The sequence below is a fragment of the Protopterus annectens genome, chromosome 1.part1 (assembly GCF_019279795.1).
Source record: "Protopterus annectens isolate FY-2018-M chromosome 1.part1, PAN1.0, whole genome shotgun sequence".
Lineage (NCBI taxonomy): Eukaryota > Metazoa > Chordata > Ceratodontiformes > Protopteridae > Protopterus > Protopterus annectens.
The window spans coordinates 788,241,813-788,257,945 of NC_056726.1; the positions used below are offsets into that span (position 1 = coordinate 788,241,813).

At 40.8% G+C, this 16,133-nt stretch overlaps 1 protein-coding gene across 1 annotated transcript in view; it reads right to left on the bottom strand.

Annotated features, from left to right (window-relative positions):
* The window catches only part of EPG5 (ectopic P-granules autophagy protein 5 homolog), a 2,535,958-nt gene that overhangs the window by 81,254 nt on the left and 2,438,571 nt on the right, over positions 1 to 16,133 (bottom strand). Inside the window, exon 43 of the mRNA XM_044078183.1 lies at positions 14,992 to 15,106. Coding sequence (XP_043934118.1) covers positions 14,992 to 15,106 — 115 coding nt within the window. The remainder of the gene's footprint in view (positions 1 to 14,991; positions 15,107 to 16,133) is intronic.

Genomic DNA, 16,133 nt, shown 5'->3' on the forward strand with positions numbered 1-16,133 from the left:
TAACACGGCTTACAAACTTCATAGCACAAACACTAATGGCCATTTGCTAAGGAAACAGATGTAAATTTTAAACAGACTTGAGTTAACAGTAAACGTCTCTTCCCTTGAAACTCATATTCACTGAAATTGCATTGACACTCACTTTCACTGAAACTGTTTGAAATTCACATTCATTGAAAATGCACCCAGCCATTGATGGATTAAGTGCACCTTGGTGCCTGTGCTGTTTTGTAGTTTTGAACAATTTGTTCTAGAAAGCAGTGAAACAAAATATATGAACCAAGAAATGACAAAAGTACCCATTTCAGAACATTTCAGCTGGCTATAGTGACTAACTGTAACGAAAGGGTATCTCTCAAGTGTCCTTATCTTCACTTCATATTTTTGTTCCTTATAAATTCTGTGGTTTAGCGGCAAAATCATGTCAGAGCCAGAAATTTGAGTTTTAGACTTCATACCCTGTGGTGGTGCTGTGGTAGCGCTGTCGCCTCACAGTATGACGTTGTCCTGTTCGATTCTCAGCTAGAGCGTCTTCTGTGTGGAGACATCTGTGAATGGGCGTACCTTCATTGAAGGTTGTGCGTCAGAGCGGGCAACTCGGCACATAAAAATCTACTGCCAATCATTAGTGAACCAGAGTTCCGCTGTGGCGACCCCTAACCGGGAAAAGCCGAAAGACACAACAACAACCCTTCATAAAATGCATGATAAAAACAAAGCCTGTTAGTCTATCATCTAAGTTTATTATAGCAATATTTTAAAGTTGTCCCATGTTTGGGCCTTTGTTCCCCAATTATTTTTGACCTTGTCTAAATTTCTTGCACTGACAGACATGAGAGCTAGTGTACAAGTTTTAAGACTCTTGTTCCCTGTAACTATGAGTAAGTTTGCACATTAATTAACTAGGCAGACCTCTCTAACTAGGACATGTTACACAAACACAACCCACAGCCCCCCCCCCCCCCCCCCACACACACACACACGCTCTCTGCATCTGTTATCAATCTGGACATTTCTACTGCTCCACTTGTAAAATCTGTTGTAGCAGTTTAGAAAACTGTGGTTGATGCACGTTAGTCCATAATGATTCTTTGTATCCATTTGCTACTCCTCCAGTGGAAATCAAATCTCACGCTCTTAGCTTCTCACTGTTGTGTGTGCATGCATCTTAAAGTGGATGCATGCACAACAATGTTGAGAGTAAGATGCATGGAAACTTTGTTTCACTTGTTTTAATTAAATTAATGTTGTGGCCAAAGGCTGACTCCCCCCTTAAAGCCAGTGGGCCTCCTCCAGCCAGCGGTCCCTTGGCACTTGCACAGGTTACCTAGTGCTGGATCCAGCTCTGCTCAGACTAGCCAGTGTTCATCTGAAATGCAGCTGTACAAATATTCCTCTCCTTCAAGTTTATGGAGTCTCTGGATATGTTTCAGTATCACTTCTAATCAGCAGGGTAACCAACATTAGTTATTAAAAGCTGTCTAGTGGGAATCTTCTCTCACACAAGTGCATTTAAAATGGATGGCTTTATATGATTCTAAGGTTACAGAGGATGAGTTTTTGCATATTAGACATAACAATGGTTATGCATTCAGTGATGCTATCTGAGATAAAAATGTCCCCATGCAATGCTAGGACAAGTTTGACCATTTGAGGTACAGTACATACAGTACAAACCCCCGTATCCACAGTCTCCTAACCTACATCATGCACCACTAAATCTACCAGCCTGGCCTTATTTAAGTGATAGACTCACTTATCTGTCTTATCAGCTGCAAAAAACAGAATTTTCACAAGTATCAAGATATTCCTGCAAAATTAATAATCTTCAAGTAATGTTGTCATACCACAAGATTAATGGTGAAAATGAAGAACAAATAATTTCTGAACTCAGAGAAGCTATATTTCTTGTTGAACTGTTTATAGTATGGAACATGAAAGCAATACACTCCACTGCCTCAGAACAGATAAAACAACACTTATTCCTATGACATTCAGTCAAACTGACTTTTTTCATTTAGGTACACTCCAAGACTGCAAGTCTTACAAACAAATTTGTTTTTAATGATTCTAAATGTTAGGGCAGTCTACAGCATCTGCAGCAATTTTCATTTCCTGAACCTGCTGGTGCATGCTGGTTTGAAAAGAATCCACATAACTACAAGTTACATTGCTGATCACTGTGAAGCAGGACTAATGAGCATATCATATTAGAAAAACACTGGCATGGTTTTCTCCCTGTTTAAAGGTGCAGCAACATTTAGTACTACAACTTTTTTGTTTTAGAAAGACAAGAAGATTCTAAACTACACTTCAGGTTCATCTCTAGATACACACGTGGTTTTTGGTAGTTTTAGGCTCTAATAAACATTTTCAGTGGTCTTTTGTGTGATTTCTCCATCCTTTCCACACGTGTTCTTGTCTCAAGTCTTCTAAAATGGCTTAAATCCATCAGCCACCTAAATGTAACAATGGATTCTTTTCAAACCAACATCCACCAGCAGGTTCAGATAATAAAAATTACTGTAGAGGTTGCAGACTGCCCTACCATTCATAATCAGCAAATACAAACCGGTTTATGTAACATGGAAGGGACTATTACTTGACTTCTTGGCTTATTTAATGAACACATTCGGATTCCTGAAATTCAAATGAACAGTTGATCGTGACAAAATACAATTTTTACATATAATGATTTAAAATAACATTGGCAGAAGCCTCAAAACATTGGCCTAGAAAAAGAAGTAAAAAATACATACTTAGATAGGTTAGGATCAGTATGCATCCTCCACTTATATGTAAAAACATACCTAAAGGGCAAATGCTCAGACTTGCAAGATTCAATACAGGCAATATTTACCTGGATGAACTGTTAAAAGAGACAATTCTGTCAGATGAGGTTACAGTAACAAAAACATATGGGAATCTCAGGAATACGTTACATATAATGGGGGGGGGGTAGTAAAATGAAATTATGTACTTACCATAATAACAGGTTTGTATGGTCTGTTTTCATCCTTTCCTTAATGAATGGGTCTCAGATCCAACTCTGGATCTGAAAACAGACACTTCTAATCTGTGGATCTGGTGGTCAGGCTCTGTCCCCTACCCGCAATCCCTGTGTATAAAACAAGCTACCTCAAACTGAGTTTGTTCGTCCAATAAAGGCAATATCTGTAAGCTAACTAAAAAGAGCAATTGACTTAAAAAAATTTAACCAATTGAAGGAAAGAGAGGCAGAAAAAGACAACACCTTCAGGAGCCAGTGAAAGGTTAGTTAGACCAACTAAGAATGAAAATATATTGCTAGCAAACTATGTTGTCATGTTGCCATCAATGCAAAATAAGGAGGGAAGGTGGGAGGGAAGCTGAGGAAAATATGGAAACAGACAACACAGATCTATCATTTCAAATCTGATGTTGTCTTTTCCCTTCATTCCACAGCTATTTTTATACTTGGGAGGCTTCGTGGAAGAATATTATGGAGCATAGCTGAACCAAAGGAGGTCCTAGATCTGGACTGCATATTTGATGTGTATTTGGAGATGAAGGTATGGACCTTGGACCAGGTAGCTGTAGCACATATGTCATCAATTGGAACACTGGAGAAAAAAGCTGTAGACAGAGCCATAGATCTGGCACAGTGTGCTTTCAGAGTGTAAGGGAGAGGAATTCTCTTATTTTGATAAACAAATAAAATACATTGAGGCAACCATTGAGACACTGGAGAAGGACAAAAATAACTGGTCAGATTTTCTGAAGGGCTTACTGCGGTACAGATAAAAACATAATTGACAATGAACACCATCATCATCAGTAAATGCAAGGTACATTCACCCTCATTTCAGACACTTGGAAAGAAAACTGGAAGATTTGTAAATTGATTAATGGATGATTCTAAAGCCACCTTGGGGAGGAAAGAGGGATTGGTTCCCACAGAGACACTGTCCTTAAGAAAATTTGTATATGGAGGCTTTGAGGATAATGCACACAACCCTGAAATTTGTTTGAGAGATGATAGCCACTAGAATAAGGTTTTGCAGGACAAAAACTTAAGATACACTTTTGTAGCAGGTTCAAAGGGAGGGCCTGCAAAAGAATGGTAATATCTCATGGAGGAACTGGATCTCTAAGTGGAGGCTGGAGTAAGAAAGTGCCTTGAAAAAAGGCCGTGACAACCTAACGGAAGTTATGGGTGTATGATTCTCTCCTACATGAATCAAGGAAGTTGCAGCTAACTGAACTTTAATAGTAGAATAGCTGGCACCATTTTGAAAAAGATGTGCGAGGAAGGCTAAAATAGATGGAAGGAGAGCTGAAAAAGGATCACTATTTTAATTGAAAAATGAGATCATGCAGTTAGCTTAAGGGATTGAATGTTCTGGTGAGGCAGTATAAATGGGTGAGAAAGTAAATCCGGGTCCTAGCCAAGAACCCCTGGTGGGTATATTAGATGAGGCCAGAGGAAGGGAAACAACACCTGTCATGGCCAGGAAGGGGCTATGAGGATTACCTTGTTCTCCAATACTTTCTGTAAGAACCCTGGAATCAGAGATGTCAGGGGAAAGGCATAAAGGAGACCCATGGGATAAGGATGTGTTACAGTATCCCGAGGTGGCTCCCCCTTGTGGGGGGTTAGAGTGAAGAACTTGCTGCATTTAGTATTGTAGGGACAGACAAACAGATTGCAACAAGGTTGGTTGCAATGGTGGAAAATCCACTCCATTACTAATGAGTTGAGGGACCACTTATGAGGGAGCAAAATGTTTCCGTTGAACTTGCCCACTAGTTTGTTGGTCTTCCCCAGGAGATACACTGCATTTAGAAAGCATTGAGAAAATATCACCCACTGCCACACTCTCACGGCCTCTCTACACAAAGGATAAGACCTGGTTCCTCTCTGTTTGTTGATATACCAGATTATTGCCATGTTGTCTGTCTGTATGGAGACGATGCTTGAGGGGAGAGAATCCAGAAATGCCTGCAGTTCTAGAAGGTCTGCTCTCAACTCCAAGATACTGATGTGAAGACAGGCCTCTGTAAGACTATATGCCTTGGACTGTCTTTCTCAGATAATGCCACCCCCCCCAGCTGTGAAGAGTCCATAGTCCCCTGAAGCCTTGATTTTGTGGACCACCTCTGTCTCTTGGGTGATGTCTCTTATAAGAGTTTCCCCCTCTGCCTTGGGGACCTCTCTCTTACATATTTCTCACCTCTGACAAAAGCATCTTCTAGTACATGTCAAGTAGAGTAGCACTCTTACTACCTTCAAGTTAAGTGTAGATAATAGGATGGGCAGCATCAAATTCTCCATGGATCTATCTTGCCTTGCTCTCCTTGAGGCTGATAGGAACTTTACTGAATAGAGTTTTTTTTTCTGCTAAGCTTGTAATGGTCTGCAGGCTAACTGCACAGCATTTACCTATGAACCCACCAACGATGTAAGCTCTGTCCATGTTTCTGAAGTCTTGTTTGTGAGATGTGGCTCTCTAACCCCTCAGAATTAAGGTTATTCACTCACAGTGCCTCCATGGTACAGTGATAGTGCACTGGATTCCAGAGAACAGACACATGGTTTTGAGGCCTGTGGACCCAAACTATTTCTTCTGGTCTGGCAGTTATCACACAGAATTGGCTGCTATGTGACCCTGAAAAAGACACTTAGACAGTGCTTTGAGACAACTGAGAAACTGGGTGAGGCTCATCAGTGGTCACCTTGACAGCATGCCTAGTAACCACCTATGAATCCTATGAACCACTCAGCTAAATATGGAAAGCTTAGAAGTATCAATGGCATACTTTTAACTTGCTTCATTGTGGATGCAGCCTCTTAGTTTTCAGTTTTCCATTCCCTTACATTGTGTCACTTTAGTATTTGAACTTGCCTGTCTTGAACCCCACCACCCAAAGCATTGGGGGCCTCTTCATTATTATACCCATTATCCAGATTTCAGAGACCTGCTCACCTCTTTGACTCAAGAATTAGAATAAGCTCATTATTTATGAAACACCTCTCACTTTGTCCCTTTGCAATTGTGCAGATATTCTTACAAGCTAAGCCAAAGTCTTGGGCTAATGGAGTTTGGAGGACATGGAATGAAAACTGCCAAGAGTTGTAGGACCAAACGCTACCTATGTAGAAATCACTGCATATTCCCAAAGACCTTAAACTACAGCTAGTACAAATTAATCTAAAGTACAATCCATAATAAAGATAAAAAATGAGCTGCCTTTAGATCAATTATACTTGTAAAACTATAGTCACTCCTCAAGTGTACAGACTTCTGAAGTCCAGTCCAACAACAAACCTTTTGCTTCCTACAATCTTCTCAGAGTAAAAGGAAAACCCTTTCCTTAACAGAATCTTCAGTCTCATTCAGGCTCAACTTCCATCATATTTATCAAGCTGACTTGTCTGAGCCTAGTCCAGCTCTCACATTTATTAACTGACTGGAATTCTTCAATCCTCCCTCTCTTTCTAATGAAGTCTTTTCCACTTAAGATGTGCACTTCACCAAGGAGAAGCTCCTAGCTCACATTTCTAAACTTAAACTTAACAACATACCTCAGGCATATTTTTCTTCAGCAAACCTGTATAAAATCCTTCCTTCTGCATTATTCATTCTTTGGAAAGCATGTACCAACCCAAATTTCCTCCCTCCTTCCTGAAAACAGACTCTTTTCCCCCAGTTATTACACATGGGAAATTTTCCCATATTACAAAAAGCTACTGGCTCATGTTCATACTAAATGTTCATTACAAAGTATTAATGCCCCTTTGGGCTAGCCATCTGTCCCTGTACAGATCCACCTTGATCCATCCTGACCAGGTGGGATTTGTTAAGGGGTTAGCATCCTGTCAAAATATTCTTAAAACAATACAACAGATTGAAATTAATCAGAAAAATCAGTACTCCTGGGTGTCTCTTTCTCTTGACACAGAAAATATCTCTGACTATATCAAATGACAGTGTTCATAGGTTCATACTAGGCTATCTGCCCTGGGGCAATTATAAGCCTAGCCCGATTCTGTATGGCTTACGCCACCCCTTGATTTGAGTATACTGTGCCCTTTTTAAGGTTTAGTTTGGCATCTGTTTGAGACCCTTGATCCTCTTGGTGAGATACTTTTGGGGTCTTTCTAATTGCTGCAGATGTTGGGTAAGGTACATCCCAAAAGGGGCATTGTATTCTATGATGGGCCTGATGAGGGATGAATAAAGGGGCACGATTACCTCTCTTGATCTAGATGTGAAACCCTTCGTGATGAGGTGGGCTATGTAGAAGGTCTTTCTAACCACTTTGGCAATGTGGTTTTCAAAGGAGAGATTGCTATCAACTTGGGTCCCCAGGTCCCTAATAACTTTCTCTGTACTTAATGGGTTTCCACTTATGTGGTAATTTGTGGGCACATTGTTTTTGCCAAAGGGTATGACTATACATTTTTTGGCATTTAGCTTTAAACCATGGTGCTGGCACCAGTTATCTGTCTCTGTGAGACCTTTTTGAAGGATGTTTGTGTCGGCTGGAGAGTCGATTATGGTGCCCAGTTTGCAGTCGTCTGCAAACTTGGTGAGCCATAGTCCTCTCATATTTGCCTGTACCTCAGAAAAGTATATACCGAACAAGAGTGGTCCCAGGACAGAACCCTGTGGGATGCCACTTGTGACCGGTTTCGAGTCTGACATGGCTCCAGCAACTCACACTCTGTGGGTTCTGTCTTTGAGCCAGTTTGCGACCCATCTTGTGACATAGGGGTTTATATTTAAGCTGGATAGCTTATCTATGATGCCCGAGTGGGGTATTGTGTCAAATGCCTTTGCAAGGTCCAGATAGGCTGTGTGGACTACCTTCCCTTCATCTATGGCTTTGGTGACTGTTTCGAAGAAGTCAACCAGGTTCAAAAGGCAGGATCTGCCCTTGACAAAGCCGAACTGGGTAGGATCTAGTGTCTGTAGGTCCCCAATGTCTTTGTTTATGAGCTCCATGATGATCCTCTCCATAGCCTTGCAGACTAAGCTAGTCAGGCTTATGGGGCAATAGTTTCCAGGGTCTGTAGAGGCTCCAGCTTTGTGGAGTGGGACCACTGTTGCTGTACGCCATTCTGTGGGCACATATCCTGTAGTGAGGCTGAGATTGTATAGCTGTTTTATTTGAGGGATTAGTTCCTCTTGGAGTTCATGTAGGACACAACCTGGGACGCCATCTGGTCCCATGGAAGCAGTGTTTTTTGCTTTGGAGAGGGCAGCCTTCACCTGAGCATCAGAGATGTTTGGGAGGCAGCCTTCTGCCGGGATAGATACTTGCTCTTTTGGGGGGGAGGGGGGGAGAAGTTTGCACTGAACCTGTCTGGCATGATATTGGCGATGTCGCTGGGTTCAGTGAATTTTTTGTTGTTTAGAATCAACTCAGAACAAGTCTGGGAGTTGCATCCCAGGTTCCTAACATAACTGAAAAAAGCCTTATGATTGTCTTTGGTGTCCTGTGCAATTTTTCTCTCGAAGCTGGCCTTGGAGGATTTTATGAGGGATCGTAATTTTTTGCTAGTACTGATCAGAGATGCCTTCCCTATTAGGGATTTTGCTCTATCATGTTGTAGCTTCCTCCTTCTGTTGTACAGTTTATTTATGGCAGGGGTCCACCAGACTGGACGCCTGCCTTTGGATGATTGGGTCTTCGTTTTGTTTGGGATAGCATGATCCATGCATTCCTGGAGATGTCCGTAGAATGCGTTTATATAGGATTCTGCAGTTTGGGCCATAGTTTCCACTGGCCCAGGGCCCTAGAAGGATTCCACTTTGGTTTTGAGAAGTGAGAAGTTCGCTTTTGAGAAGTTTTTCACTGTGGTTTATTGGGCTTGGGGTGGGGTCGGGATGTGGACATCCAGTGAAATTAATTTATGGTCTGATCTTACCAATGAGGGATATACTTCTGGTGTGGAGCATAGAGTCCCCATGTTGGTAATGATCAGGTCTAGTATGTTGTCCCCTTTTGTGGGAGTGGTGACTAGTTGTTCCATAGCATTTGAATTTCCAGGAACCTTTGGGCTAAGGTGCTGGGGCTTGAGTAGTGCTCCCAGTCAATGTTTGGGCAGTTGAAGTCACCCAATATAATGGTGTTCGGAGAGATCTTCATGTTCTCCAATGTTTTCAGGAAAGCCGAGTGGGATTCCTGACTTTGAGAGGGTGGTCTGTAGGATGCTATAAACTGAAAAGCAGTCTTGCCCACTGTTAGTTGCACATGGATGGTCTCCGATACTTCGTGCAATGCCACTAACCTGGAGGTGTGGATATCCTTGATAAATATGGAAACTCCCCCTCCTTTTGTGGTTCAGTCCGGGATTTGGGGCCGAAAAGCATGATATGAGGTATAGCCTGGTAGTGCTGGGGTGCTCTCTGGAGCCTTGAACCAGGTTTCTGTCACTGCACAGATATCAATGTTCTCCATACTGAGGAGAGCTTTGAGTGCGTGCATCTTGAGGTTAAGACTTCTGGCGTTAAGCAGCATTACCCTTAGTTTCATGTTCCTTGTGCTTTCTATGGGGGTGGGTTTGACTTTTGAGCCTTGCCTAAAAAAGGCACTATGGGGGTGGCAAGAGCCTTTGCCAATATCCGAAAGCCCAGTGGTGACAGGTGCAAGCCGTCCCTAGCGAAGCAACGTGGCTTGTCGAGCATGTCATCCCAGGCTGACAGACACTGGATCCCCTTTGAATGACACCAAAATTTTAGTCAACTGTTAAAATCAATCATTTTGCCTTTGTACTGTGGCATCATTCTAGGTGAGGGTAAGATGCTGCTCAAGGTCGGGGTCATACCAGCCTGGGCTACATGATCAGAGAGCTCCTCTATGTCTCTTTTCATGTAGTCCATGGAGGTACATCTCAGGTCATTCACACCAGCATGTACAATGACTGAGTCATATTTGTATTTGCTTTGGAGTGACCGGAGTGCTTGCGTTATGTGGCGGATCCTAGCACCCGACAGGCAGCTCACCATGACCTTCTCTTTATTCAGCCTGGTGAGCGGGACGTCAGTGTGTCTGACAATAGAGTCACCTATTACAAGAGTATCAGGTGTGTTATTCAGCCTTAAGGGCTGTGGCTGCTTGGCACACTGACTTTGTGGGCTATGTGTTGTGCGTGTTTTGTTTTGAGGTAGCGTTTGCTTGGATGTCTGCTTTGGAGGTCTCTGTTGCTTAGGTAGATTTTTATTTAGAGCCTCCGAGTATGTTTTTGTGTATTTATGTGTTTGGTTCACTGATGTGGTGGGACTATGTGATACTGGAAATGTGTTGTGTGAGGTTACCTTCTCCTCCTGACTGGTTACACCAGTTTTGAGATGAGAGAGCTCAGCCTCCAGTTTGGCTAAATAGTTGCATCTCTCACATATATTTGAACCTGTTTGGAGGAGGAAAGGGTTGTCCGTGTACATGAGACAGTTTTAACATTGCCTCAAAATTCCCAGATTCACCAGCTGGACTGGAGAGGAAACCATTGACTGACCTTTGGACATGCTAGAGTAATATAGGGAAACTGAATTTAAGATGGACCAGTAGAGGACAGGGTAATCGTAGAGAGTATAAGAGTAAGTAGTGCTTATGGTTTAATAGTGCTAACTTGTAGGATTACTTAATTGGACCAGTGAAGGGCCTTAGAATGAGAATATGGTGTTTAAATTGAGACATAGAGCAGTTCTAAGGGAAAAAGTGAAGAGCAGACTTTGTGGAGCCAGGAATAGTTTAAACCCAATTAGGCGGCGCTGCCCGCTGTTGCGCTATGCACAAAAACGTGCAAAACCGCGCAAGAGAGGGTTTTAAGAGAGGAAAATGAAGGAGTTTGGAATTGACCCAAAATGGCCAATAAAACTACAGTTTCGAGTCAGTAACCACTCCCACAGGGACAGGCAGGCTGCTCAATGTTTTCCACTGCCACTGATCAACAGAGAGACTTCCCTTTAGCCCAAGCAAAAAATGGCCTCCAAGAAACTTTATTGTTTATTTTGGACTCTAATCATAAGTCCCTACACATTATATATCCAGGATTTTCTGCTGCTGCTATTAGACTGGCCTCATATTTCTTCCTCTCTTGGTATCCAAAGTGGAGTATGACAGCTTTGTATGTTTGTATAACTGATAATGAACCCCTGGCACAGGCTTTAAGAATGGTACTGGCATCTTCTTCTTCAAACAATGTTTTAGGATTTTTAGTAAATCAAATTTCTCTCTTGCTGATGACATCTTTTTGATGCTTCCAAACTATGTATCGGGTCTATATTAGAACATCAAAGTTTTAAAACTTCGAATGCTCTAATATCGACCCCTATTTAGCGAAAGCTGAAAACATCGAACATACAGAACAGCGAATTTTTTCCTAGTGAAAAAAATTGCTGTTCCAAAACACATACACACAACACAAGCACACCAAGCAAGCAGCAATCCACACACATACACCTAAAATCTTACACCTAAACCTACACTAAACTATACACACACCACTAACTATCCACTTAACCCAAACCCTAACCCTAAGGTCCATCACTATCGCGCATTCACCTCACCTGCACCCTAACTCTAACTCACCTACCCCGCCCTAACCCTCACGTCCACACAATCGCACATTACCTGACCCGCACCCTATCCCTTACTCACCTAACCCGCCCTAACCCTCACGTCCACACAATCGCACACTTACCTAACCTGCACCCTAACCCTAACTCACCTAACTTGCACTCAATCGCACACTTACCTGAACCCGACCCGTAACTTTCCACCACAGCGCTGAAAATACCGAAGCAACAGAAACGGAAATTCTTTCCCTAAGAAAAAATTTGGTTTTCTGTTGCTTCGATATTTTCAGCTTTCGCTGAATAGGGATCGATATTAGAACATTCAAAGTTCTGAAACTTCGATGTTCTAATATAGACCCTATGTAGCTACTATCCCAAAATGCTGGAGTAGCCTTCAACACTGTCAGTCTTTTTCTGGCTGTATGGTCAACTTGTCAAAATCTTCTGCTCTAAGGGACACCACCCCACCCACACTTCCCAGTTTATACAGTTTCAGTGGGACTCTAACTTCATTAAATATTTGGGTGCAAGTCTGGCTCTCTTCTTACTAATATAAGAACTCTTAATAAAGAAAATTCCCAGTCCCTGTTAACGAATTTGTGTCTCTTTATTAACACATTTGTCTTTTTCAGAAATGGAACAGCAAATCTTAGCTTTCTTGTGGAACCCAGGTAAAACTCAAGGCAGGGTGTGTACATATATATAAAACATTATGTTGCTAAAGATAAATGTAGGCTTTTCATCCCTTGTCGATTAGTATGTCATAACACATCTATACTAAAAATTATTCTTTTCTGGTACCTAAATGAAGATGACCTCCTTTAGCACACTAGCCAGATTTCTTCAACACTGCTTAAGGAAAATAATCTTAATTTCTGCCCCTTTCCAATGAATTGCATCTGGCTATGAACATTAGCTCTAGGGCTAATGAAGAATTGCCATTTAATCAACAAATTGCAGTTTGTGAACAATCTTTTCTGGTCTTCAGAGGTCTCTTTTTAGGGCTGTAGATCCTGCAGATTTGTGTTTCTAGTTGCTCCTTACATTAGATGTCCCTCCTGACTTCTAGTCCCTCTTGGAATCCTTCCTTTACACAGCTTGGTGGAAGAAGGTATTGTATATTTACTTTCATTTATTTCAAGGTTCGCGCTTAAATCTTTTGAAGACGTTCCATGTCTCCTTTGCTCTAGATCCAGAACACTGCAACTTCTACAACCCAATAGAGCATTACATTAAAGACAAAGTTGGCACGGCATGCACGCACATGCCCACATCCAGCAGTATTGTCATTTTCCAATATAGTGCTAATATAGCTGGATGACTGATGGGCTGGATGCTTATCCAACTTTTATTTCTTTATTATTCAATTTATCCATGAATTTGTTCAGAATGTACTTAACCACGTTGCTAGCTCCCAGCTCTCTAGTTCAACATCCTTCCTTGGAAAATATACTGCAGTCCCCTTGTCACATTACAGTGGACACAAAATGGTGAATATTTTTATGGCTATCTCTCCATAAATTATTTTATACTGATGAACCACTGCAGTACTCTTTCCAGCTACTTCTTCAACTTGTTGGAGATGTTTAAATACAAGAACTCTTGGCACTAGGACATACATCTTTTGGAACTGCCTTAAACTTTTGGTCTTCTGTGTGCATTTACACAGCTGATTAAAAGTTAATCTTTTCCTAGACGAGTTGTTTTACTTATTTGTGTTTTTATCTCCTAATTTTCCAAAAGCAGTGAAGTTTATCTGTCCATAAACACTCTGAGAGTTAAAAATGGAATAATTTGCAAATGGAAGTTGCCCCAATATCCAGATGCCTTAGACTGCTGTCAACTAGAGCCAAAAATCTGCCATGATGAGTTACAGATATCTCAGCATATAGGCAGTCTAAGCATATGCTCTTCTTTGGGTGTCTCATTAACTACTGAGAACACTGGAGTTTTTCCTAGTCACCTCAAGTTAAACGTGGGGCAAGGTATAAATGAGCTAATTGTCAGCATACATTAAAGTACTATTAAATTCTCTTGGCCCCCATCCTCACCTTTTGACTCAAGACACTGTCTGGTAATGTTGCTGATATTACTGCTAACACATCTGATACCAGTACTATCACTTTTCTAACCTTTGTCAATGCAGCTGCTTTTGTCATATAGACTTACATTATTCTGATACTGCTGTACTGGTTTGTTTATGCAAACTCTGATTTATTTAAACATTTTGAAGCAATGCCAGTAATAGCTTTTTTCTAGGTTACAGTTTTATTCATTATATTACTGATTTCAGTCAGGGATTAATTATCTAGCAGCTACATGCCAGCGTTTGTTACAATAATTGCTCAGTTGTAATCTTTGTTAGACTGCAGTGCATTTTGGTTTTTCAGATCTGAGCTGTTGCTATAAGCACTCTGAAGTCATTACCTTGTAATCTCAAAACTAAAAAAAAGTTATAAGTAAGAGATTCTAAACTGAAAAGAGGCAGTGTCCACAGCACATTTTTAAATAAAATGACTCTGCTGTGTCCACCGAGTGTTACAACAGGTGCCATCACTTCCATGGCCCTGGGCTGGACAAATAAAGCAACTAGAGAATGAATGAAATAATGAATAAACAAATAACACACCAGCAGGCCCAATGATCCACGGATAAAATGTCTACATTTACCACCAGTAACTAAGGTCCAACTACTGTCCAAGGTACTGGAAAGTTAATAATTCAGTGAAGGGGGGGTTGTAATGATTTGCAGGAAGGGTTTGAGAAGTTGATAACTAGTTCTCCTTTCTTGATGTCAGTGATTAAGATTTGCAGTGTTCACCTACCAGAAGTCTGCACTGTTCATCCATGAGAAGGTTGCAACATTCACTCAGGAGGACAGCAGCATGGTACATATCAATTAAATAATTTACAAGCAGATAGCTACAGTGTTTGCATACATGTAAGTGTGCACATGCACTCTATGCCCAGCCACAAAAGAAGATAAATCAAGCCACAATGAAATTATGAGCACTGGCAGTGTAATTGCTGTATAGGTACCTCCACTCTCAAATGAAAGGATTTCTCACCTCCACAGAAGCTTAACCATAAAGCAGAAAAGCACATTTTCATAGCAGAAGAGAGGCAGAGTCATGCTAGACATAACTTTCAGTGGAACGAAAGAAACCCATGACAGCAAAGACATTTACCAGGATGGCAAAAAAAAAAACAAAACAAAAAAAAAACTTTGATTCTGTTTTTAGGTTTATAATGCAAAAATGAAATGCCCCCTGCCCCCCCCCCCCCACACACACACACACACTTAAGCTACCTTTGGAATCAAAACCATGTACAAACATTACTAATAATACGTCTTCCAATGGATCTGTAATTTTCTGACCTAGGAGAACTTCTAGTCTTAACTGTCACATATTCATTAATACTGTACCTGTTGTGCTTTGTGTGAAAGTTGCAATTCAGTGCCAGGTTTCAGTCGAATACGATTATCTGCAGGAACCTGAACTAACAAGAAAGCAGACATACTGCGGGCAACAATTCTAAACCTATGGAATACAAAAACATAAGATTAAATGAGGCTTTCAAGGTTAGTTTTGTTTTACTTTCTTGACCTGACATGAGAAAAGTATTAGTATTATTAATCTCTCCTTTAATGATAAAAGTATGTGTTTTCTTCTATGAAAGTTAAGCTTTTTGAAAACAGAAATGCCCTTGCTACTACTCCATTCTCTGAATTTACCAAGAGTGTGACATCTTTTCTATTTTTGCATCAGAAACCTCTGCATTAGTAACTACTCAAGGGTGCATTAATTGCCTCTGTCTTACCACTTTTCTGCAGTGGGACTGCCAATGTGATTAGTTTTCAGACATTTACTCACAGGATACTACTTACTACCTGCAAGTAATTCCCAATCGCCATGTTGAAGTAGATCTGCATCAAGAAATCAGCCAAGGAAGACCATTCAGTTACATTATATTTTTCAGCCATGTAAAACCACAGAACCCTCAGTAACACCAAATGAGATGTTAGCATGTTTTTAATTAACAAAAAAAAAAATTCAACAGGGATTTGCAAATGTCTATGTAATATTGGTCTGACGTAAATAAACAATTACACTGGGTAACATTTACAAATTTTCAAAACAATAAACTGTACTGTGTTTCAAATAAATAAAAAGGTCAGCTGTAGCACTTGTACTACATTCGCTATTAGAACCGCACACGTAACTCAAGAACAAAGATGATGTATTACATTCTGTGTGTGGACTAATGGTGAGTCAACAGGAGCTAGACACATCTAGGGTTGCCACCTTTTCAAATGGCCAAAGTGGGACAGGTGGTAACCCTAGATACAGCCAAACCCTCATTTAGAAAACAACTACTAAATGTACCAAATGTAACAGAGAAAAACACCAAATTAATAAAGTAGGTAAACATTTTACTATTTCCAGTTCTAACATACAGATCTTTATAAATGAACATTTTTTACTAGCTAGTATGAGACTTGCAAATTTTTTGTTTTCTTAACTCTTCAACAAAATGCTGACAAAAACTGACATGGACGGTTTCACA